This window comes from Planococcus citri, chromosome 3 (genome assembly GCF_950023065.1).
Source record: "Planococcus citri chromosome 3, ihPlaCitr1.1, whole genome shotgun sequence".
Lineage (NCBI taxonomy): Eukaryota > Metazoa > Arthropoda > Insecta > Hemiptera > Pseudococcidae > Planococcus > Planococcus citri.
In genome coordinates, this window is record NC_088679.1 from 79,873,246 (window position 1) to 79,899,845 (window position 26,600).

A 26,600-nucleotide genomic window follows, 5' to 3' on the forward strand; every position below is an offset into this window, starting at 1 on the left:
TGAAAGGCGACTTGTACTCGTACGTATGTATTTTGTAGTAGGTATATTTCAAGGTGTATTTTGTATAGCAGCGAAATGGACAAATGCATAGACAACGATGGCGGAGACGGCAGCGCGGTCATCAAACTTGTACAATTTAGGCGATTTGTTTACCATAAGCAAGGTGCGAGGAGGAGAAATGTAAACTCATCAGTATTTGAAATACGATATTTTTCAATATCGCATATTTTCGTACATACGTATATACCATACCTACCTATATTTTGTCCCACTTTGGAAATCCACAAACACCAGGGGGAAAAAAAATTACGCTGCGTAAGCAAAATAGGCTTAAATAATTATCGACTAGAATGCGACCGTTAATCAGTTCGAATTGGTTGAAATGTTAACGTATGGTATGGTGTAATAAATTACCTGCATATATATATAGTTACGAGTTTGTGTAGTACGTTTACGAATATGGTAATGAATTTATCATCATCTTGAGGTACGTACACGTTTTAATTTGGTATTTTAAGAAGCCGTACCTACTAGACTAGTGCATGCTGCATTTGACCAATAACCAGGCAACAGTTGTAGGTAAATCGCGACCAGGCTAGCTTTTGTGATTACTAGTTGACTCTCTCGACAGACTTTACACTTGACCAAGGCAGCACCATCATCTCAGCATCAGCCGCCGACGCAATTGTCTTTGCCATCTCAGAGATCGTTGGCTTAGCGGTGAAACGTGTGGCCTTATATACCTGTGTCCATACGGGGTCATAAATTTATAACCATACTATATCAAAGTATTCCGAACATAGAACATGTTCCAGTTATACTCGTACTGCTCGTAGCTTCGTCGGGATTCAAACGAGCGACGAGCTTCGCATCCAATCCAGCAATCATTTTGCCAAGGTGAAGGTTACACGTGCGATTCTATTTTTTGATCTAATATTTTTCAATTTCTAAATCCAAAATTTGTACAAACAAACCAACACAATCATTTATTACTTTTCAATACCTACAGGTGGCATTTCTCTCTCTCTCTCTCTCGAGCATTGAAAAATGTTAAAATCCGAATCAACGAAACACTGCCGCAAACGTATGGAAGGATATTCGGAAATCACAGAACGTGAAATTGTTCCAGGTAATACTGACGAAAAAAAAATAGCCACTGTTTTTATCAAATACGAGATCTCTATATGTATAGATAGACGAAATCCAAATCCGGTAAAAGTACGTAAATAAATCTGACTGGGAGTCATCAGCCTTGGTTTTCTTATCATGTTGCAGACATTCGAAGCGATATATTTCGTACGAAAAGTAAATGCATTAATTGCAAATGGCTGATAACGTGTTTGATAATAACTACCATCTTGGTGGCCGGAATTGCTTACGTCCTTATAAAAGGTAATGTACGAGTACGAGTAGTTAGAGTTACCTAGACCTAGGTTATGGTAGAAAGATTTTTGCACGTTTTTAATCAAAAAAAAATTCGGCAATTTCGAGGATAAGAGGCGAAGTCCGGAAGAGCGAATCCGTTTCGAATAACAATGTTGTCTTGAAATAATAACGTACCTAATGTACTTATTTGTACTTCGATTACCTGCAACGAGTAGGTACCGGTGTACCTGTAATTCGTGTACGTTTTCGAGATTGATGAATTTCACACGGACCGAAAGTGGCTAGATTGGTCGAAAAATAAATTATTCTATATCTATTTCAAGTTTTTTGTTTGCTGAGAGGAAAGGGTGGGGAGGGAGTAGAGTTTTAAAAATACATATAAAATGTACCTACACGAATTATTCCTCGTTTTGTAGGTACACGATTTTTTCGCGAATTTTTTCGATTACCTATACATTATATGTAGGTAGAGATTAGATCCCAACAAAGAGTTTATTCAGGTATTTTTTGTACGTACGTTTGTTAATTTTTCAATTTTTTACAATAATTTTATACTAAATTACAAGGAAGCCTCTCAGTCGATCAGGAATCGATTTCGCTTATTTTTTCCCGCCAAATGAGAAAAATTATCTTTTCAGAAAATATAGTTCACGGTCACAGCCGATCTACAATCACCTTAGTCCGGCATATGACAATAGGAGTAATTGCACCTCCCCCCCCCCCGCCGATCCTCCGGGACAACTTTTTTCTTAAAAGGAACATCCTAAGGAACATTTTAAAGCAAACTTGCCAAAAAAAAAGTTGGCCTTACTTACAAAATGGCGGCCATTTTAATTGACAGGTCAGCCGAATTCGCAGATTTTGCGTTTAAACATTGGACTTGCACGAAATTTTTCAAACTTTACAAAGATAGATCGAAAGATCAAGCAAAAATTCATCACCTGTCAAAATTTCGAGTGCTAAAGTGCGTTTTTCGATTTTTGGTGAATTTTTGAAAATCGAATTTAGGCCAAAAATGAGGGAAAAAATCAAAATTTTACCAAATGTACCAAGAAAGCTGAAATTTGGGATATACCCTATTTTCGACATGCCAAATCGATTGGAAACGGTTTCAACCCGTTTTGAGCAGTTCTGGAGCCTCCAGCAGATTTTTGAAACTCGAAATTCCCACAATGAAATTGGAGTTGTAAGGCTATTTATTCTAAAAACTAATTTCAATACGCTACGAAGTACTGCAGGTGAATTCCAAGTCGTTTTGGATCCTCCAGCGACTTTTTGAAAAATCCTGAAGCCTCCAGCAGATTTTTGAAACTTCAAATTTTCACAAAATTTCTTCAAATCGAGATGGAAATCTGAAATTTACTATACACTCCAATTTTAACATCCTCTGAAGACGACTTCAGGTGGGTTCAAGTCATTTTAAAGCCCCCAGCAACTTTTTTGAAAATTACTGGAGCCTCCAGTAGATTTTTGAAACTTGAAATTTCCCTAACATTAATTTATCAAATGGAGTTGGCAAGCTGAAATTTACTTCGCAGACTGCATGGTGGTTTCAAATGGTTTTGAAGCTTCCAGCTATCTTTAGGAAATTTCAATTTTCCAACAAAACGTCATACAACCTTTCAAAAAGTTGCTGGAGGCTCCAAAACGACTTGAAATTCACCAGCAGTCAACTTCGTAGCGTATTGAAATTAGTTTGCGGAATGAATTTCGACTCTCCATCTTAGTTTGATGATATTTTGGGGAAATTTCAAGCTTCAAAAATCTACTGGAGGCTCCAGTAATTTTCAAAAAAAGTCGCTGGAAGCCCTAAAATTACTTGTGCCCACCTGAAGTCGTCTTCAAAGGGTGTTAAAATTGGAGTGAAGAGTAAATTTCAGATTTCCATCTCAATTTGAAGAAATTTTGTGAAAATTTGAAGTTTCAAAAATCTGCTGGAGGCTTCAGGAATTTTCAAAAAGTCGCAGGAGGATCCAAAACGACTTGGAATTCACCTGCAGTATTTCGTAGCGTATTGAAATTAGTTTTTAGAATAAACTTTAGCCTTACACCTCCAATTTTATAGAATTTTGTGGGAATTTTGAGTTTCAAAAATCTGCTGGAGGCTCCAGAACTGCTCAAAACGGGTTGAAACCGTTTCCAATCGATTTGGCATGTCGAAAATAGGATATATCCCAAATTTCAGCTTTCTTGGTACATTTGGTAAAATTTTGATTTTTTCCCTCATTTTTGACCTAAATTCGATTTTCAAAAAAATTCGCCAAAAATCGAAAAACGCACGTTAACACTTGAAATTTTGACAGGTGATGAATTTTTGCATGATCTTTCGATCTACCATTGTAAAGTTTGAAAAATTTAAAATCTGCGAATTCGGCTGACCTGTCAATTAAAATGGCCGCCATTTTGTAAGTAAGGCCAACTTTTTTTGGCAAGTTTGCTTTAAAATGTTCCTTAGGATGTCCCCTTTAAGAAAAAAGTTGCCCCGGAGGATCGGGGGGGGGTGCAATTACTCCTATTGTCATATGCCGGACTACCTTTGAAGGTGCAATTTTCAGACAAATGGTCAAAATTGTACTTTTGGGGGGAGGGGATAAGGTTCTAAAAACATTTTCGAGAAAAGGTACGTAGGTAGCTAGGTACTCCGAGGTAAAATAGGTGAAATGCCCTCGTCCTCGGATTTTTGAAATTTTGATAAAACATTGCTTAGGTATACGGATAAAAAAATATTGGACTAAAGAAATCCACCCCTCCACCCCTCTGTCTACAATGTCGAATAATTCCCTAGAACTGTTGACACTTGGAGAAAATCTGTTTACAGCGTTTTGAAGATACGAGTAATTACACAAACTTAGTTTCAAAAATATAGTCGTGAAAAATGTCAAAAGATCAAATTCAATTTGGAGCTGTGATGTGAAAATTCGAAGAAATCTTTTATGGGATTTCCAAAATCGAGGAGGGGGGGGGGGGAGAGACCGATTTCCAAAATTTCATCATCATATCTATTTACTGTATCAGTACACAAAGTACTATTATTACGAACTACAAACTTACGTTATATTTTTATCGATCGAAATGTAAATAAATGTCAAGTGCATGGTGTGACATGTCGTTTCATTTGTTTTTGAGAGCACTAAATCTAAATAAGCTTAAACTCGTTTTTTTCAATTTCACCTCTCCAAAATTTTTTTAAAATTGAAAAATATATGTGACGTATGGGTTTATGAAGCTTTTTGGAACGCTAAATACGAATATGACGCCCTCATTGGCTCTCAAAGTTTCCTGAAAATAGAAGAAATCGCGCGAAAAGTGGATTAAGACTTGAAGAGTTTGATGATGCTAATTTTGAGGCCAAAAAATGAACCTTTCCTGTCTTGTGTTGGAAGTGGCCTTCAAAATACATGTGTGAATAGAATGTGGCCTGAAAAGAAAATTCCTAGAATTCTAGCTGCTCTTTGAAAAAAAAAACAAAAATTGTGCCCAAAAGACGTACCCGTATATCCCTTAAAAACGTGATGGTGATTAGAATATTTAGTATACGAGTAGCTACCTAAAAATAAAATTCTCAGAGTTTTGGCTGCAAATTAGCTTATTTTGAGCATTTTTTTGAATAAGTTTGAGACTAAAAAATAAATATTGTCTTGTTCGTGTTGAAAGTAGTCCTCGAAACACACGAATAGTTGAAATATGATCTAAAAAGAAGATTCCCAAATTGAGAATCTTTCTCCGAATTGCATTGCTCAATTGTTTTGGAAAAATTTTGAGCTCAAAAATACATTTTTGGTCTCCCTTGAGTTGAATGTGATCCTTAAAACTCGATTGGTAATTGGGCTATCAACTTGGAAAAAGATTCTGTACGAGTTGTAGCCACCAAATCATTCGAGTAATTTTTTTGAAAAAATTGCACTCCTTAAAATGCCATTATTTTTACTTACAAGGGAACCTCTTGAGGTGTCCGCTTCTGATTTGAAAGAAACCGCAATTTTTGGAAAGAGCATGGTCTAAAACCTGCAAAACCAAATTTTCAGCTGCCCAACTTCATATCTGGATATTTAGCGAACGTTTGAAATTTCAAAATTGACTGTTTTTGGTGATTTATGCTTTTTTCAAAAAAGTACGAACATGATCAGTAAAAATGATCAAAAATAAGTCCAAAAACTGATATTAATTCCCCAAATCCAAATTTCACCATTTCCAGCCATTCTGGAGCCTCCAGTGCGATTTTTCAATTTCTCCAGAATTTTTTTTTTTTTTTTTGATTGAATTCCCTCCAGAAGACGTGAATACGAAAATGGGCAGCTAAAAATCGAGTTGTGTGTTATGCTCGACCTGATTAACGAGATGATTTACAGTTGAGTCCATTGTGGAGGGGACACCTCAAGAGTGGTTTTTTGACCAGCTTTTTTCATAATAAAAATATCCGAAAATCGAAAACTTCCCACTTGCGAGGAGATTTTTGATGACAAAATACAGCGATTCGCGCAAATTTCGAAAATTTTCTCGCAAATGGGAAACCTTTGATTTTTTGAAAATTTTTATTTTGAAAAAAATCTGGTCAAAAAAACCACTCTTGAGGTGTACCCTCAAGAATCGCTTCAAATGTGGATAAACTCGTTATGCATAATTTGTACAGGTTGAGCATAAGATACAACTCGATTTTTAGCTGCCCGACTTCACATTTGACGACTTCTGGAGCATATTCAAAATTCTGGATAAATTGAAAAATCGCGCTGGAGGCTCCAGAATGGCTGGCAATGGCAAAATTCGCCCTCGTGGGGTTAGTCCATGACAAAATACAGCGAGTTGCGCGAATTTCAAAAATTTTCTCTGAAATGGGAAGTTTTTGATTTTTTGGATATTTTTATTATGAAAAAAGCTGGTCAAAAAACCACTCTTGAGGTATCCCTTCCAGAATCGACTCAAATGAGGATAAACTCCTTTAACAGGTTTATCATAAGACACAACTCGATTTTCAGCTGCCCAAATTCACATTCACTCTTTCTAGAGCATATATTCAAAATTCTGGAGAAATTGAAAAATCGCGCTGGAGGCTCCAGAATGGCTGGAAATGGTGGTAATTGCTCTCGTGGGGTTATTCCATGACGAAATACAGCGATTCGCGCATATTTCAAAAATTTCCTCGCAAATGGGAAGTTTTTTGATTTTTTGGATATTTCTATTTTGAAAAAAGCTGGTCAAAAAACCACTCTTGAGGTTTCCCCTCCAGAATCGGCTCAAATGTGGGTAAGCTCGTTACACAGGTTGAGCATAAGACACAACTCGATTTTCAGCTGCCCAACGTCATATTTACGTCATCTGGTGCGAATTAAAAATTCTGGAGAAATTGAAAAATCGCGCTGGAGGCTCCAGAATGGCTGCAAATGGTGAAATTTGGATTTGAGGAATTAATATCAGTTTTTGGACTTATATAAATGAAATTGATTGATTGAATTGAAAATTTTTATACTGATCATGTACGTACTTTTTTGAAAAAAGCATAAATCACCAAAAACAGTCAATGTTCGCCAAATATCGAGATATGAAGTTGGGCAGCTGAAAATTTGGTTTTGGGGGTTTTAGACCACGTTCTTTCCAAAAATTGCAGTCCCATTCAAATCGGAGGCGGACACAGGCAAAAATTGGCTTTATAAAAAGCGTTTGCAAATTTTTTCTGGGCAATACATACCTACCTGATTAACCTATTTGATTTTTTAATCAATTTATGCAATTTTCGTACTATAAGTTTGGGAAAATTGAAATCCACATAGGTCTGTCAAACTCAATTTGTCGCTTTCGCAGCTAAATTTGTTCTGGAAATTATCCCATTCGTTGTCATGCTTTGGGTTGAATTCGAAGAAATTTACATAATCAGACACAGGAAACCGAGAAAATAATTTAAAAACTTTTCCTAAAAATCTGAAATCAAAAACATTTTCATTTTTGCGTCAATATTCTTCTAAAATGATCCCTTTTTCGAGAAAAAAATTTCCTTGGTCTTTTACTTAAACAATGAAAAATAAAAAATTGAAGTCTGTAAACATTTTTTTCGAAGATTTTTCACTGGTGGTCAAAATCCTTCCAACCCTTTTACTCTTTAACCCCCCCCTCCTCCCTACATCTTTAATAAAAGCCTTCTCGCAACCTCTGAACAATATTTTTGATTTTTTGCCGATTTTCTACATTTTTTTCTTGGGGGGGGGGGGAAGAGGGGGTCATACAAAGAACTAATACTTATTGTTTTGGGAGGCACAGGAGGTTTTTTCATGCGAAGAGGAAATTGATACCAGAGATGAAAAATCGTAAAAAAAATTTTACAGACTTTATTTTTTAATATTTTTTTTCAATTTTTGGGACCTTTGTGCAAAAAGACCTACATTGTTTGGGTGACTGATGAAGTTTTTTTTTTTCTAAAAATCGAATTATTCAGAAGAATTATGACGCAGAAAAATGAGAATTTTCACAATTTTTTATCGACTTTGATTTATTTTATTCGTCTTGATTTTTTCCACTCTTGTAAGGCTTTATACAATAAGTGGGCCAAAAAAGCTCAGGAGATAGGAGAAGGAAGGTTTTACATTAATAAAACAGAAATATTTAGAGGAATTCTGACGCATAAATGGAAAATTTTTGGATCTTGATTTTTCTGATTTTTCCAAGTGGAGAAAAGCTTTTCTGCACGACTTGATTTTCAAATTGGAGAGTTAGAATTTTGGGATCTTTTTCGTGAAAATCAACAAAATTGGAGGGTAAGAGTGAGAAACATTTTTTCACAAGAATAAATAAAAACCATCCTAGTTTTTTATTTTCAATTTTTTCGAAAAAAGTGCCTTCTGGTCAAGGGTTTTTTTGCTTTTATTGAACAACAAAAACAGAACAAAACAAAAATTCTGTAAAAAGGCCAAAATTTAAAACAGATTCGAAATTTTTTAACTTAGATAAATAACACTAGGCAACGGCATGCTTGTGTTCGGGTTGAAAATGGGCTTAATCGATAGTTTAGACCCTAAAACAAAAAACAGAGTGGGATTTTTCAATTTGAATTGTTTTTGTGGTCAGGAGAGATGATCAAAGTTTCAAAAATGGCCGTTTTTGCCCTATTTCACGAGTTTCTGGCGACACCAGTATTGTTTTTCGAAAAAAACCAAGGTCATATTCGGATTCTACGCACTTTTTTAAGTAAACATCTTTCCCGGATTTTTGATTTTCGAACATTCAAGCTCATTACGGAAGATTTTCGTTTGTAACACGAAATTTTTACTGCACGAGAACCTCGCCCGCGCGAACACGGTTCCGCGCCACGATTACATCGTGGAGTAACGCCAGCGTCGCGCGCTCCGAGTTTTAAAATATGTTACAAACAAAAATCGTCCGTATGCGCTTGAAACTTCGAAAATCGAAAATCCGGGAAAGATGTTTACTTAAAAAAGTGCGTAGAATCCGAATATGACCTTGGTTTTTTTCGAAAAACAATACTGGTGTCGCCAGAAACTCGTGAAATAGGGCAAAAACGGCCATTTTTGAAACTTTGATCATCTCTCCTGACCACAAAAACAATTCAAATTGAAAAATCCCACTCTGTTTTTTGTTTTAGGGTCTAAACTATCGATTAAGCCCATTTTCAACCCGAACACACGAAAAAAGTCAAAAATTGTTGCCTAGTGTAATCCATCTGCAAAGTTGATGAATAAAAATGAGTTTCGAGAAAACATTACAACGAAAAAAATCAAATCACTATTTTAATATTTCAGAATAGAACACTTAATTTGAAATATTAGCTATTTGGTCGAGAAATTCAATTTTCAAATAATACTGATCACTCTCTCATCCAAACTAATGATATTTGATACGACTATCGAATAAATCTAAAACACAATCAAATCCTAAATTACATAAAAATTACCACAAATCCTACCTAGGTGAAAAATTTTCATCGATTATACAAATATGGTACATATTTTACGTAGGTAGGTTTAGGTTTTGACTTTCGTCGAGAAAATTTCAATATTGCTTTCACCTTCGCCGCTCGATGATTTATACTTAGAGGCATGTAATTGAACACGTTACTTTCGTTCGGAAAGCGAGTAAATTAATTTAGTAGCATGAAGCAAATATTTAATTGTCACTAATACAAATACGTAATTTTGCCGAAGTATTTTTCTGACGTGCCATATACAAATATTATTACCGCTTTAATTTAATGTAGGTAGTTTTTATTTCCACTGCAACTATTTTAGTAGTACCTACCTACAATAAAATGTATGCCTTATTTGCGCAGAATTGAATTCAAAGTTGGACTCGGTATCGTCTGCGTACAGTTTCAAAAACGATATACTTCATCCGAAATGGGCAAACAGATCGTTTCGATCGAATGGTACGGATACTAAAACTTTAAACCGTATTGACTCATCGAGTCCTCCCATACACGATAGGAAAAAGCGAAACGTTTCGAATACAACCGACGAAGACGAAATCAATTCTAATTCCAAACTTTACGAATTTTCCACTATTAACCCATCCGAGGATCTTGAAGAAACCAATTCTAGTTCTCAGCTAGATAAATACGCCGGTAGATTATCTCGACAATACGATAATTTCAAATCAGCTATGGATGATTTTTTGGTCGAGCTTAAAAACTACTTTTCGACTACATCTCGAAAACGTTCGCCCAAATTTCAAAATAAATCCGACTTGATATCGTTTAATCAACGTATCGATAATGTCGAGGATCGTAGTACTCAGAGGTCTAAAACTGAAACCAAGGTTACCGAGCTTATTTCCAGTAGTGCACCTGACCAAGCGAACGTCTCCAGCTCCGTGGTCGCAGGTGTCGATTCTAACAATGATGGCTCGAAATATTTAAATACGGTTACGATGAAGGCAGCCATGCCGAACACCAGTACGACGAGTACATCACCTGCATCCCAGCTGCCTCTGACTAGTCGTACGGAACTGGAAAATCATTTGGAAAACTCCGCATTAAAGCATGACGTAATGTCGTCGACCAAAAGCACCGTAAGCGGTACTTCTGGAGATGAAAAGACCGACGTTGATGCGAACAACAACTATCATCAAAATACCACTAGCCGATTTTATAATCCTACTGGTGAAAATGATGGCGAATTTTCAAAGGGATCAGAATCGATTCCAACGAGCAAATATACGCAAAGTCAAAATTCCTCAACCCAAAGTGATCTTCAGCTGACTACAATCACTACACGATCTGACGACAACAAATTCCAGCCAAGCCAAAATCCTCGCAATTTCGAACACGAATCTGCTACTAAAATTGATGAAGAATCGCCCAGGGGACCGAATTCAACTTCAACGAGCAAATCTCCACAGAGTCAAAATGCCTCAACCCAAAGTGAGCTTCAGCTAAGGGTCATTCCATGTCGATTCGACCAACGTTTTTCGACCAACGTTTCTGAGTCATATCTTTCGATTTTGATCATTTTTTTTTTTTACAATATCTACCCACACAGTAAGTAAGAAACCTGCAATCAGTTTGGTCCCAGCCCCCTCAGTGGGTGGGTGGGGGGTTTCCAATATTCTCACATTGTCTCGAGGTACTCAACTTTAGCAGCGCAATCCTCCGAAAATATGATACTTTGATCAAAACTGATTTCACAGTTCAAAAGGATATTGAATTTTGAAATTTTCAAAAGTTGAAAGTTGAACTTTCGAATTGAAAGTTCGAATTTCAAAATGGCGCTGTAAGTGGGAGCTACCATTTAAAATTCTGAAAAAATGTCCATAGATGTACCTTTTGATGCTTTTTCGAAATATTCAAGTTTCGAGAGGGGATCTCTCGATGGAAGGGGAGCACCCCCACCCCCAATTTGGTGCAAAACTTTTGAAAAAAAATTTGGGGCTTGTTATATATCACATTGTATGTTTTTGATAACGGTGAACACGAATATGACGTTAGATTTTTGATTGGACCCCATCCACAGCCCCCAGCACCTCCCCAAATGGGGTAAAAGTTCAAAATAGGGTTTTTTTCATGCGACACATCAAATAGTATGTTAGTCCGGGATATGACAATAGGAGTAATTGCACCCCCCGCCGATCCTCTGAGACAACTTTTTTCTTAAAGGGGACATCTTAAGGAACATTTTGAAGCAAACATGCCCCAAAAAAAAGTTGGCCTTACTTACAAAATGGCGGCCATTTTGATTGACAGGTCAGCCGAAATCGCAGATTTTGCGTTTTAACATAGGACTTGCACGAACTTTTTCAAACTTTACAAAAGTAGATCGAAAGATCATGCAAAAATTCATCACCTGTCAAAATTTCAAGTACTAAAGTGCGTTTTTAGATTTTTGGTGAATTTTTGAAAATCGAATTTAGGCTAAAAATGAGGAAAAAAATCAAAATTTTACCAAATTGACCAAGAAAGCTGAAATTTGAGATATACCCTATGTTCGACGTGCCAAATCGATTGGAAACGGTTCCAATCCGTTTTCAGCAGTTCTGGAGCCTCCAGCAGATTTTTGAAACTCGTAATTCCCACAAAATTCCATCAAATTGGAGCTGTAAAGCAAAAATTTATTCTAAAAACTAATTTCAATACGCTACGAAGTACTGCAGGTAAATTTTAAGTCGTTTTGGATCCTCCAGCGACTTTTTGAAAATTCCTGGAGCCTCCAGCAGATTTTTAAAACTTTAAATTTTCACAAAATTTCATCAAATGCAGATGGAAAGCTGAAATTTACTCTACACTCCAATTTTAACACCCTCTGAAGACGACTTTAGGTGGGTTCAAGTAATTTTAGGGCCTCCAGCGACATTTTTTGGAAATTACTCGAGCCTCCGGCAGATTTTTGAAGCATTAAATTTTCACAAAATTTCATCAAATGGAGATGGAAAGCTGAAATTTACTCTACACTCCAATTTTAACACCCTCTGAATACGCCTTTAGGTGGGTTCAAGTCATTTTAGGGCCTCCAGCGACTTGGAGCCTCCAGTACATTTTTGAAACTTGAAATTTCCCCAACATTAATTTATCAAATGGAGTTGGCAATCTGAAATTTACTTCGCAGACTACATGGTGGTTTCAAATGATTTTGAAGCTTCCAGCTACTTTTAGGCAATTCCAATTTTCCAAAAAAACCTCATACAACCTTTCAAAAAGTTGCTGGAGGCTCCAAAACGACTTGAAATTCACCAGCAGTCAACTTCGTAGCGTATTGAAATTAGTTTGCAGAATGAACTTCGACTCTCCATCTTAGTTTGATGAAATTTTGGGGAAATTTCAAGTTTCAAAAATCTACTGGAGGCTCCAGTAATTTTCAAAAAAGTTGTTGGAGGCTCTAAAATGACTTGAAATCTACCAGAAGTCGTTTTCAGAGGGTGTTAAAATTGGAGTGTAGAGTAACCATTTGATGAAATGTGAAAATTTAAAGTTTCAAAAATCTGCTGGAAGCTCCAGGAATTTTCAAAAAGTCGCTGGAGGATCCAAAACGACTTGAATTTCACCTGCAGTACTTCGTAGCGTATTGAAATTAGTTGTTAGAATAAATTTTAGCTTTACAGCTCCAATTTGATGGAATTTTGTGGGAATTTCGAGTTTCAAAAATCTGCTGGAGGCTCCAGAACTACTCAAAAGGGGTTGAAACCGTTTCCAATCGATTTGGCACGTCGAACATAGGGTATATCTCAAATTTCAGCTTTCTTGGTCAATTTGGTAAAATTTTGATTTTTTTCCTCATTTTTGGCCTAAATTCGATTTTCAAAAATTCACCGAAAATCTAAAAACGCACTTCAGTACTTGAAATTTTGACAGGTGATAAATTTTCGCATGATCTTTCGATCTATCTTTGTAAAGTTTGAAAAAGTTCGTGCAAGTCCTATGTTAAAACGCAAAATCTGCGATTTCGGCTGACCTGTCAATCAAAATGGCCGCCATTTTGAAAGTAAGGCCAACTTTTTTTTGGGCAAGTTTGCTTTAAAATGTTCCTTAGGATGTCCCCTTTAAGAAAAAAGTTGTCCCAGATGATCAGCGGGCGGGGGGGGGGGGTTCAATTACTCCTATTGCCATATGCCGGACTATGTTTTTGCCTTTTTGGTGACGCTGAACATGAATATATGACGTCAGATTTTTAATTTGACCAGTCCACGGCCCCCAGAACCTCCCCAAGGAGGGGGGGGGGTAACCTAAAAAAATGGTTTCAATCGTGTGACACATGAAATAGTATGTTTTCGACATCACTGAACACGAATATAGTCGTAGTTTTTCAAATTGACCTCATCCATGGCTCGCAGAACCTCCCCCAATTGGTAAAAGTCCAAAAAATTTATTGGAGGCCGTAGATGGGGTCCAACCAAAAATCTGACGTCATATTCGTGTTCAGCGTCACCAAAAACATACTATTTGATGTGTCGCATGAAAAAAACCCTATTTTGAACTTTTACCCCATTTGGGGAGGTGCTGGGGGCTGTGGATGGGGTCCAATCAAAAATCTAACGTCATATTCGTGTTTACCGTTATCAAAAACATACAATTTGATATATTACAAGCCCCAAATTTTTTTTCAAAAGTTTTGCCCCAAATTGGGGGTGGGGGTGCTATCCTTCCATCGAGAGATCCCATCTCGAAACTTGAATATTTCGAAAAAACATCAAAAGGTACATCTGTGGACATTTTTTCAGAAATTTTAAATGGTAGCTCCCACTTACAGCGCCATTTTGAAATTTGAACTTTTAATACGAAAGTTCAACTTTCAACTTTTGAAAATTTCAAAATTCTTAAAAAGTTAAAAATTCAATATCCTTTTGAACTGTGAAATTAGTTTTGATCAAAGTATCATATTTTCGGAGGAATGCGCTGCTGAAGTTGAGTACCTCGAGACAATGTGAAAATAATGGAAACCCCCCACCCACCCACTGAGGGGGCTGGGACCAAACTGATCGCGGGTTTCTCATTTACTGGGTGCGTAGATATTGTGAAAAAAATTTGAGTAAAATCGAAAGACATATGACTTTCAAAATCACACTTTTTTGGTCGAATTGACATGGAATGACCCCCCAAGTCAAAATCCTCGAGAATCCGAACCTGAACCTCCCAAACCAGTTTCAGATCCGATTCTAACAAGCGAATCTGCACAAAATCAAAATTCCTCAACTCAAAGTGAACTTCAGCAGACTAAAATTACCACACGATCTGACGACAACAAATTCCAGCCAAGCCAAAATCCTCGCAATTTCGAAAACGAACCTGCTACTAAAATTGATGAGGAATCGCCAAGGGGACCAGATTCAACTTCAACGAGCAAATCTCCACAAAGTACTCAAAACCCCTCGACCCAAAGTGAGCCTCAGCCAAGTCTAAATCCTCGAGAATCCGAACTTGAACCAGCCAAACCAGTTCCAGATCCAGATCCGATTCTAACGACGAGCGAATCTCCTCAAAATCAAAATACCTCAATTCAAAGTGATCTTCAGCAGACTAAAATTACAACACGATCATCTGACGACAACGTATCCCAGCCATGTCAGAGTCTTCCCGAACTTCTCAAACAGCTAAATAAAACAGTCAGCGAACTCGAGCAACTCCTTTATTCGACAACTCAATGCGAAAATGATTCGAGTGAAATAGATCCGGTGATCTCAGAAGGGCTCAATACGACAACAACGGAAACAAACATAATGAAAATATCTCCAAAAACGACCTCATCTTACACAGAAGCCACTACCTCGCCTCCGCCAGAAATTCAGACAACTACAAGTACCAGCAACCCAGACACCTCCGAGATTTTCGGCAAAGCAGAAATCGATGAAAACATTTCGAACACGACGAGTGAAACACCATATCCTGAAGACTCAACGTACCAGCCAATCAACGAAACGTTCATAACTGAAATACAGAAACGAGTGGACATCGTGTATAACGAGACGATGAGCATAATAAAGAATTCCACGTCGAAAACGTATTTATTCGAAAACTTGGACGAATATTCGGACATGGATGAAATTCTAGCCCAATTAATCGATCGTCTGAAACGCGAGTCGGATCGAAAACGTCATTCTAGAAATACAGCAGAGGACGCGGATAACCAATGGCATTTGTATTGTTACCAAAAAGTGTCAAAAGCAGATGGCAAATTCGACGTTAAATTCGTCAAAGTGCCTCTGAACGAATCTGAAATCGAGAAAATTCCCTATTTGGAACGCGATGAAAATCCGAGCTACGGAGCTCATTCCCTCAACACTCATAAAGACTTTAAGCAATACATGAATCAGAACGAAACTATCGAGCAGGTGGATAAATTGACCATTTCGTCGGAAAATGATCCGCAAGGCTCGAAATACTATTGCACCTATAGTCAAGCCAGAGATGCTACTAAGGATACCGAAAAAGATCTCGAGGAGCGATTAAAAATGTTCCTGATGAACGCTAAAATCAAATGGAATGGTTTGTTGGATTTTCAAATCATTTTTTAAAGCTTTTTTTTTTGGTCCCTTGAAAACGTATTACGGTGTTCGTTGGTAAAAATTAATCGAGATTTTTGCGGTTGTTGTAGATATCGAGGGTGAGGTGTGCTCGAGTAATGAAAGGATATGCGCTGATGGAAGCAAATGTATCTCAGCCGATAGCTGGTGTGATCAAAAAATCGACTGCCTTAATGACTATAGCGACGAGTTGAATTGCACTTGCGTCGATCTCATGCACGACGACAAACGCTGCGATGGATATTTCGACTGTCCAGATGGTGAAGATGAAAAAGACTGTTTTGGTAAGGAAATTGCCTTCTAATAGAGGAGATTTGAGGAGAAAATCATCGAGTAAATTTTTAATCTAGTTGGCGAATTCTGGTTATTAATATGAAAATATCGTGTTCGTATAGGTTGCCCGAAAAATTCATTCAACTGCTACGATTGGACGACACACAAGCAAGAACTTCGAGCGAGTTGTGTTCCAATGGAGAAAAGATGCGACAATGTGCGCGACTGTTCAAACGGAAAAGATGAAAAGGATTGCGAACTGCTAGCTGATGAAGTTACTTCGCATGACGTAAGTATGAGGCGGGTATGAAAAAAGGAGCGGAAGATCTAACATTTGAGATCATCTGTAACTTACTTATTTAGAAACAAAAAACGTCGAATTCTTCATGGATTTTCAAATTTTGCAATTTTTTAAAAACTAATTCAAAGGTTTAAGGAATGCATCGAAATTGATTCACGATTGATATACAGAGTATCTCTGGTGAGTGGATGTCAAAACTTCAGATTTGGATATAACCTGGTACGACTTGAAAAAAACGTTATGGACAAACTGCCTATCTTTAAAATTTATGGAGCAACCGAGCTTTGAAAAAAAAAATTGCGAAAAACGTGTTTTCGACCTTGTGAACGGGTAGTACATTGTAAAATAAACAAATTTTATCATTATGAGTTTTTTTGCCTAACTTCGAAATTGAAGGGACCAGAAATATTTGTTTCTTTTAAAAATTTCTGACCACTTAAATTTCAAAGTTGGGCAAAATTTCGTAATGACGAAATTTGTTCATTTTCCAAAGAACTATACCCATTCCCAAGGTTAAAAACACTTTATTCTCAATTTTTTCTTTTAAAATATGACTTTCTAGCCCCTTCAATTTCAAAATCAGGCAAAAATTTGTTCATTTTCCGAAGAACTACCAATTCCCAAGGTCGAAAACACGTTTTTCGCAATTTTTGTTGTCAAGGCTCGGTTGCCCCTTAAATTTTAAAAATAGGCAACTTGTCCATTTTTATAAGGTTATTTTTTTCAAGTCGTACCCGGTTATATCCATATTCGAAGTTTGGACATCCACTCACCAGACACGCTGTATGTAGATTACTGGAATCGATTATTGCCGATTTTGAACCGTTCTGGAGTTTCCAGAGGATTTTTGTGTTTTCAAATTTAGAGGATTCCATTAGAAAATGACTCAAACTCGACCTTCTGAATCAATCAACTACCGTTCTGTTCAAAATTTGTTTGTAGGTTCCTTCTACACATGGAAAAGAAAGAATATATATCGATTATTAGCACTCCACCCACACCCCCCCCCCCCAGGTGGAATGAGTTTCATTTTTCATCAACAGAAATTCAATTTCTCGTCATCATAATGCTCAAACTTAGGGTCTCACAGCTCCAGACTGTTGAAACCTGGAAAAATCTGTTCGGAACGTTTCAAAGGTATACCTACTTAATTGAAGGTAGTTTGAAAAATGTTTGTCAAAAATTCCAAAATTTCAAAGCTGACAAGGGAACCTCTTGAGGTACTGTCACACTCCGATTTGAACGGGACCGCCATTTTTGGAAAGAGCATAATCTAAAACCCCCAAAACCAAATTTTCAGCTGCCCAAGTTCATTTTTCGATTTTTGGAGAATTTTAGAAAATTTAAAATTGACTGTTTTTGGCGATTTATACTTTTTTTTAAAAGTACGTACTTGATCAATAAAAATGGTCAAAATAAGTCCCAAAACTAATACAAATAATTACCCAAATCCAAATTTCACCATTTCCAGCCATTTTGGAGCCTCCAGCGCGATTTTTCAATTTCTCCAGAATTTTGAATTGACTCCAGAAGGCGTGAATTTGAAGTAGGGCAGCTAAAAATCGAGTTGTATATTATACTCGACCGGTTTAACGAGTTTATCCACATTTGAGCCGATTTTGAGAGTGACACCTCCAAAGTGGTTTTTTGACCAGCTTTTTTCAAAATTAAAAAATCAAAAAAATCAAAAGTTTTCCGTTTGTGTGTAAATTTTTGAAAAACACGCGAATCGCTGTATTTTGTCCAAAACTAACCCCCCAAATCCAAATTTCACAATTTCCAGCCATTCTGGAGCCTCCAGCGCGATTTTTAAATTTCTCCAGAATTTTGAATTTGCTTCAGAAGGAGTGAATATGCAGTTGGGCAGCTAAAATCGAGTTGTGTATTATACTCGACCTGTTTAACGAGTTTATCTACATTTGAGCCGATTTTGGGAGTGACACCTCAAAAGTGGTTTTTTGACCAGCTGTTTTCAAAATTAAAAAATCCCAAAAATCAAAAGATAACCGTTTGTGAGGAAATTTTTGAAATTTGCGCGAATCGCTGTCACAGACTTCAATTTTTTATTTTTCATTGTTTAAGTAAAAGACCAAGGAAATTTTTTTCTCGAATAATTTTGATTTCAGATTTTTAAGGAAAGTTTTAAAATTATTTTCTCGGTTTCCTGCGACTGATTATGTAAATTTCTTCGAATTCAACCCAAAGTATGAGAACGAATGGGATGGTTTCCAAAACAAATCTTGCTGCGGAAGTGAAAAATTGAGTTTGGTAGACATTATGAGGATTTCAATTTTCCCAAACTCATGGTACAAAAATTGCATAAATTGATTAAAAAATCAAATAAGTTAATTAGGTATTACCCAGAAAAAATTTACAAACACTTTTTATAAAGCCAATTTTGATCTGTGTCCGCCTCCGATTTGAACGGGACCGCCATTTTTGGAAAGAGCATGGTCTAAAACCACCAAAACCAATTTTTCAGCTGCCCAACTTCATATCTCGATATTTGGTGAACATTTGAAAATTCAAAATTAACTGTTTTTGGTGATTTATAATTATTATCAAAAAAGCACGTACATGATCTGTAAAAATGATCAAAATAAGTCCAAAATCTGATATTAAGTCCCCAAATCCAATTTTCACATTTTCCAGCCATTCTGGAGCCTCCAGCGCGATTTTCAATTTCTCCAGAATTTTGAATTTGCTCCAGAATGCGTGAATGTTAAGTTAGGCAGCTAAAAATCGAGTTGTATATTACACTCGACCTGTTTAACGAGTTTATCCACATTCCAGCCGATTCTGAAAGTGACACTTCAAGAGTGGTTTTTTGAGGTGTCACTCTCGCTTCAAAAACGGCTGGAAATGGTAGAATTCGCGTTCCGGGGATTAGTTCTTGAAGAAATACAGCGATTCGCGCAAATTTCAAAAATTTCCTCACAAACGGTTTCTTTTGATTTTTGGGATTTTTTAATTTTGAAAACAGCTGGTCAAAAAATTACTTTTGAGGTGTCACTCCCAAAATCGGCTCAAATGTAGATAAACTCGTTAAACAGGTCGAGTATAATACACAACTCGATTCTTAGCTGCCCAACTTCATATTCACGCCTTCTGGAGCAAATTCAAAATTCTGGAGAAATTGAAAAATCGCGCTGGAGGCTCCAGAATGGCTGAAAATTGTACAATTTGGATTTGAGGGGTTAGTTTTGGACAAAATACAGCGATTCGCGTGAATTTCAAAAATTTCCACACAAACGGTTATCTTTTGATTTTGTGGATTTTTTAATTTTGAAAACAGATGGTCAAAAAACCACTTTTGAGGTGTCACTCCCAAAATCGGCTCAAATGTAGATAAACTCGTTAAACAGGTCGAGTATAATACACAACTCGATTCTTAGCTGCCCAACTTCATATTCACGCCTTCTGGAGCTAATTGAAAATTCTGGAGAAATTGAAAAATCGCGCTGGAGGCTCCAGAATGGCTGGAAATGGTGAAATTTGGATTTGGGTAATTAATATTAGTTTTGGGACTTATTTTGACCATTTTTACTGATCAAGTACGTACTTTTAAAAAAAAGCATAAATTGCCAAAAACAGTCAATTTTGAATTTTCAAAAATTCGCCAAAAATTGAAAAATGAACTTGGGCAGCTGAAAATTTGGTTTTGGGGGTTTTAGACTATGCTCTTTCCAAAAATGGCGGTCCCGTTCAAATCGGAGTGTGACACCTCAAGAGGTTCCCTTGTCAGCTTTTTTTGTATAAGCTCAACTTTCACAAGCTTCTCAAATTTATGAGCAATAAATCAAAAAATTGAAAAAAAAACAAAAGGTATGATTTTTGAAATCACTGAATACAAATATCAATTAGGTATCAACTTATTTTTTCAGATGCCACTTCTCCAAGGTCCATTTTCTGAAAATTGAAAAAATCATGAGACATGGTTTATTAGGTTTAAAAGTCAGGTATATGGGAACGATTTTTTCTGTTTTCAGAAAATTTTTGAGCCTTGGGCCGATCATGGCATCGCTGCTGGAGGGGTCGAATAAAAAAAATGAGCTGATATTCGTGTTTGGCGCTTCTAAAAACTTGATAAATCATACGTCACACTTTTTTTTTCAATTTTCAGGAAATTGTGGAGGCGGATGAGAGTGTGGGGGTGGGGGGGGGGGGAGAGAGTGGTGGAATCAAAAAAATGAGCTGATATATTCACATTCGGAAGTTGCAGCAGTCTCGAGCGTTTAGCCCCCAAGTATGAAAACTTGAAAGTCCACCACAAGCTCCAGAACAGTTTAGAATTCACCAGAAGTCTGAAAATAAAATTCAGAACATGAAATTTTGCATTTTGAAACACCATTCTACATACTTTTGATTTAATTTGACGAAAGTAAAAATATTTTTGCTGATGATAAACCTCTTCGTTCGATATCAATCCCTCCCCCTCCCCACCATAAAAGAAATCAGGATCGAAATATTTGAAATCAGCACCTCTCAAAACCCATCAATCGTAGGTAACACGAATTTTTCAATTTGAGGTCTCGTTGTGAGGCTTAGGAAGGTCTTATCAAAAAAATGAGTTGAAATTTGAATTCTGCGCCGTAGAAAACATAATAAACGATATGTCACATGATTTTTTATCTATTTTTGAAAAGTAGGTCAAAATTGGGGGGGGGAGATGCACAGTGATTTGGGAGATCTTCTTCCCAAGTAAGAGTACTAATTTAGAATCGTAACAAGCATTTACACGAAATTGACGAAAGCTCAAGTTATTCTTGTGTTCGATTCCAGCATGGATTAGGATTGTGGCATCATTTTTTCGATTAGGGTGGGGATAGAGTGGATGGAAAGTGGGGGAGCACCTGAAATATGGCTATTATGCCGTGTGATATGTCTATATGTGCGTTTTCAAAGCCATAGATTACGAATTTGACGTTAGTTTTTCGATTGGTGAGAGGATGGAGCGGTAAAAGGGGCGAAAATATTACAATTTGATGGGTGGATCACAAAAAAATAAATTCGGCGGATTTCAACTAAAAATTCAGCAGAGACCTTCATTTTGAGTTGAAAGTTCCTTGAAAACGATTTCAGCTCCGGAGGTGCCCCTGGAGGGGAGACGTGGGCTTCAAAGAGGGGGAATTTTTGAAAAAAAATGTTTTTTTCGCTGTTATCGCTACCCAACCTGTTTTGGGGAAAATGACCGAGTTCCAAATGAAAGTATTTGAGAATCGCCGTCGATCTAAAACAGGTTGGGTAATGACAGGAACGAAAAAACCAGGGAGTATTTTCCGGAGCTAAAATTTTTTCTGAGTATAACTTTCTACTCAAAATTAAGGTCTCAGGTCTCTACTGAACTTTGGTCAAAGTGAGGTGACTTTTTTTTCGCAATCTACCCTAAAAATCTCTGCAAAATCACATACATAATTTTTCATATCAAGGTTATTTTTCAGACATTCTTAATATCCTACAATACTGGTTACCTTCATCGCAACTGGAAAGGAATATGGTATCCTGTATGCAAGGACATAGCATCGTACTTCTCTACAAGCGCTTGCAAGTCTGAATTAGGAGATGAAGACATCAAGTAATATGGCAAACAAATTCAACCAATACAATCTTTAGTCAGTGTCTATACCTGTACCATATCTCGATGATAAAAAATGAATTAATGTAATCCGCAGAGATGTCAATACGTATAGAAAAGCGATACCAGGTTTTTACGCAGGCAAATTTATTGTGGAAAATGGTTACGGTATTGAAGTAACGGATCGATGTGAGCTGGGAAACAGTGTTGTCTACGTGGAATGTCCTGCGGATTATTGTGGTTCCAGAGTGATAGCGGATAACAACCCCAAATATGAATTCAAAAGAGAAACTCGAGAGATGTCTTCAGGTTTGCAAACTTCCTAGTTTCTAATAAGATACTTTGTATCCCCAAAACAGATTTTTATCGATATAGGTAAATACTTATTTATTGACTGGAAATTATGTTTTTTATTAAATATCTACCTATTAAGAAAACGAAGAGGTCTTGAATATTCTGACTATGAGTCGATCCGAAGAACGAGTTGTAGGTGGAGAGGTCAGTGGTGCTGGATATTGGCCATGGATCGCGGCACTTTATAAAAATGGCGAATTTCATTGCGGTGCTGAGATTCTAGATGAGAATTGGCTGCTGACTGCAGCCCATTGCGTCGATCGGTAAGGATGAGTATTGAGTGTACTCGAGTGAATTTGTACCTATTTGAGATGAAATAATTGAAGAATGTGTCCCTAATCTATCTGCAGTTATCAAGACCACTACTACGAAATACAAGCCGGTATTTTGAGGAGGTTGTCATTTTCTCCCATGGAACAGATCAGAAAGGTGACCAATGTGGTGGTGCACACGCGATACAGTCGTTCCGATATGAAAAATGATATCGCTCTTCTGCGAGTTGATCCGCCTTTGAAAATGAATAGATGGGTTCGATCAACTTGTTTACCAGAAGGTCGACCTCCTTGGGGACCTCTGCCATCAGAACTTTGTACGGCGGTAGGATGGGGAGCCATGAAGGAGCATGGACACGATCGTAAGACTTTTAGTTGTGGAAGGATTTTTTTTTTAGTATTAGACACATCGATTAATGAAATTTTATACGCGATTTTACAGCTGATAACATGAGAGAGGTAGAAGTACCTATTTTGCCAAATTGTAAGCATCGGGCTGACATTCAGGGGCATGAAATTTGCGCCGGGTACAAAGAAGGTCAGCACGACACTTGTCAGGGCGACAGTGGAGGCCCTCTACTGTGCAGGTAAAGTGTTCTCTTATACATATTTACCTATCTCGTATTTTTAATTAAAAATGATTCAGTAGTTTATCTGCGTTCTGCAGGGTCATTATATTATGTATGTCGAATAATCCTCGTTTGGGGTTCAGCCACTCTGATTTTGCTCGAAATTGAAGTTTCAGAAATATTCTCTCAAAAGACCAACGTAGAGCTTTTCTGAAAACTCATTTTTCAAATGCTTTCTAAACAGAGTTGCAATACTTAGATAGGTAATTAAAAATTTGAAAAAATTCAAGAAGCACATATTTTTATAGTACGTACTTACAATTTATAAAATTTTCGTGATCGAATTTGCAAAACCATGGGGATACAGAGCTCCAAAATTTTGGCCAAAATGTAAAAAAAATATCAAATATTGTGTGACATATCGTTTTATATGATTTCGAAAGCGCTGAATACGAATATCAACTTATATTTTTGATTCAGCCACTCCAAAATCCTCACTAATTCCCAAAAGTTTCTGAAAATTGAAAAAAAAACGAGTGACCAACGCTTTCTTAGGTTTTTGAGAGTGCTGAATATGGTAATATATTCTGTAAGACCCCAAATTGGTCTTGGATTTTGATGAAAATGGCCTAGGTCAACGCAGAATCTCAAATACTATTTTTTGGAGCTGTACAATTTTTTCCAAACCATGTTAGGTAAGGGCTAGAGCAAAAAAAATAAGAATTGTTTGAAAATTCCGCTTTTTGAAGATTCACATTTCCCTCCAAAAGCATCTAGGGACCAACAATTTTTTCTTAGAGACTTTCAACACAACGTAAAGGCCAACACTAAATTTAGTCAAAATCCGACGACTTTTTTTTTTGTGATCCACACAACCTACTATACCCATTTGCATAAAGTAAGTCATCAATCATCATCATCATCATCATTGAACTTTGACCCAGTGAACTGTTCAGCCCGTCTGGGAAAATATAGAAGAATAGCTCACCAATGTATCATCAAGTCTTTTCTTTGGTCTTCCTCTACTCCTCCTGCCAGTTGGAGTGTACTCTTTGAATTTTTGAGGGGACCATTCATCAGGCATTCTGTCAACGTGTTTTCGCCATTTCTTTCTGTAATCTTTCACTCGTCTAATGATTGGCTCTGCTCCTAGCTCCTTCAGGATATCTTCGTTCCTTTTCTTATCTCATCTAGTATATCCTGCTGTGGCTCGCATGAATCTCATTTTCGCTGCAGTTACTCTGCTTTTTATATCCTTTCTCATTGTCCATGTTTCACTTCCATACAGCAGCATTGATCTTGCCAGCGTATTGTAGATTCTTATTCGAGTTTCGGCTCTGACTTTTCTTGGAGGTATGGCTCGGTTTATAGCTCCGCTTACTCTCAGGAATTTACTGATGTTGAGTTGTGCGTCAACTTCTCCTTCATATGACAGCTCACATCTGAGACATTTAAAGCTTTTAACTTGTTCCACTGGCAGTCCATTTACAACAATTTTACTGTATATTAGCTCTTTCCCCTCGAAGGCCATCACCTTTGTTTTTGATGATGAGATTCTCATTCCGTACCTATCAGCTACTTTCTGAAGATTGTACATTGCTCTCTGCAAGTCATCTTCATTGTCAGCAAAGACCACCTGATCATCAGCAAACAGCAGGGTATTGACATGGGTGTCGTTGATGTCTACCCTACTGACAAGAAAAACGCGGTAAAAAGCTTAAAACTGAGACTGCGTTTTTTGGCACGTTTACGCCCAGCGTAATCGTGTAAACGCCGTGTGTAATTGCTTTTATGAAAGACCCCCTGGAGTGTGAGATGGCATAAACGCAGTGTGGATGCAGTGGAAAGCGTGGTCTACTTCAACAAAACTGGTTTCAGGTAGAACATTGTGACAGCGGATTTGAAAAAAGCTAGCGAGACTAAAACGCGTATTTCTTGTCAATAGGGTAGCCCTTTTGGCTTGGTTTTCAGCCATTCTTTAATCATGCCATCAAAGTAGATGTTGAACAGGGTAGCTATTCCCAAAATATTTTTGCCTCCACAATCGACATAATCAAACGCAATGAATGTAAAAGATTGCATCGTTTGCATCACCAGAACGCAACCATGTTGAGTGTCATGTGCGTTATTTTGATATTTGAGTAACAATTATGTTTATAAAAGCCCAATTAACAAATTGAATTATTTTTTTTTCAAGATAACGCCAATAATTTGCAACGCTCATTACGTTGACTGCGGCAATTGCGGAGGCAAAAATATTTCGGGAATAGCAGCTCAGACTACATGACATTGAGCATCCCTGCCTTACTCATCTTCCTATCTTCTTTGCTTCGAACATGTTTCCAGATCTTACTCTTATTACATTATCTGTGTATATTTCTTCAATTAGGCGTACTATTTGTTCATTCACCTTGATTTTTCTCAGGATTTTGAACAACTTCTTGCTTTGTACTCGATCATATGCCTTCTCCAGATCAACAAAGCACATGTGGGTCTCTAGGTTATATTCTCATCTCTTCTCCATCAGCAGCTTTGTTGCATGTACCCCATCTATGCATGATCTTCCCTTTCCAAATCCATTTTGGCATTCCAATATTATTGGCTCCGCATGGCTCTCGATTCTTCTCGCTAGCATCTTTGCAAGTATTTTGTAAGCAGCATTTAGTAGGCTAATTCCACGGTAGTTTCCTGGGTCATTTTGGTCATCTTTTTTGAAGATGAGTATTACAATTGCAATGAAGACGTTTTCTGGTATGGTCACACCTGATGGTATTTTATTGTAGAAAGCTAACGATCTCTTCTTAATGGTTATTGATACCCATTTGCATAATTAGCAGGGCTCATACTCATTTTTTTAAGTAATTTTAAAAACCAAAAAAGCTGGAAAAATGACTAAAAAGTGACAAAACATTTTAATGCAGAAAAAGATAACCGAAAAGATTAGAACTTTTCTTTTTTAATTAAAATCTAAAAACAAAACTTGATAGAAAATTGTGCAATTTTGTCAAAAAGTAAGTAGGACTTTTTGGAAATTAGTGCCAAAAAAGTGACACTTTTTTCACTTTTTTATTCAAAAAAATCAAGATTTTTTAGAAATGAGGGCAACAAAGTCAGAATTTCGAAATTTCAGACAAAAAGCAAAACTTTAGGCAATTTTAGCGAAGGAAAGGAATTTTTAACAGTTCCTGATAAAAAAGCGACATGTTTAGATGACATTTTTGGAAAAGAGTGAGACTTTTCAGCAATATTTAGTGAAAAATGAGACTTCTTAGCAACTTTTGGGCAAAAGTCGAGATTTTTGCTATTTTAGCAGAAAACAGACTTCAACAATACTTTTAGCAAAAGGCAGGGCTTCTAAGCAATTTTTGGAAATTTAGCTGCAAAGCGAGAATTTTTGACAGTAAATTTTCAAAATGCACGAC

At 36.9% G+C, this 26,600-nt stretch overlaps 1 protein-coding gene across 3 annotated transcripts in view; it reads left to right on the forward strand.

The window, feature by feature from the left end:
- Nucleotides 1–340: 340 nt before the first annotated feature.
- Nucleotides 341–26,600, forward strand: part of ndl (serine protease nudel) — a 36,702-nt gene continuing 10,442 nt past the window's right edge. The window contains exons 1-13 of one of the 3 annotated variants that reach the window (XM_065355763.1): nt 341–487; nt 632–897; nt 1,010–1,129; nt 1,276–1,392; nt 9,659–10,747; nt 14,456–15,796; nt 15,906–16,118; nt 16,230–16,396; nt 21,850–21,983; nt 22,081–22,292; nt 22,417–22,600; nt 22,688–22,971; nt 23,052–23,196. In XM_065355763.1, the coding sequence (XP_065211835.1) occupies nt 1,048–1,129; nt 1,276–1,392; nt 9,659–10,747; nt 14,456–15,796; nt 15,906–16,118; nt 16,230–16,396; nt 21,850–21,983; nt 22,081–22,292; nt 22,417–22,600; nt 22,688–22,971; nt 23,052–23,196 (3,968 nt within the window). In that variant the 5' untranslated portion in view covers nt 341–487; nt 632–897; nt 1,010–1,047. Of the gene's footprint in view, nt 488–566; nt 898–1,009; nt 1,130–1,275; nt 1,393–9,658; nt 10,748–14,455; nt 15,797–15,905; nt 16,119–16,229; nt 16,397–21,849; nt 21,984–22,080; nt 22,293–22,416; nt 22,601–22,687; nt 22,972–23,051; nt 23,197–26,600 lie in introns of all 3 variants that reach the window. The other 2 variants (XM_065355761.1, XM_065355762.1) reach the window with 2 other exon arrangements.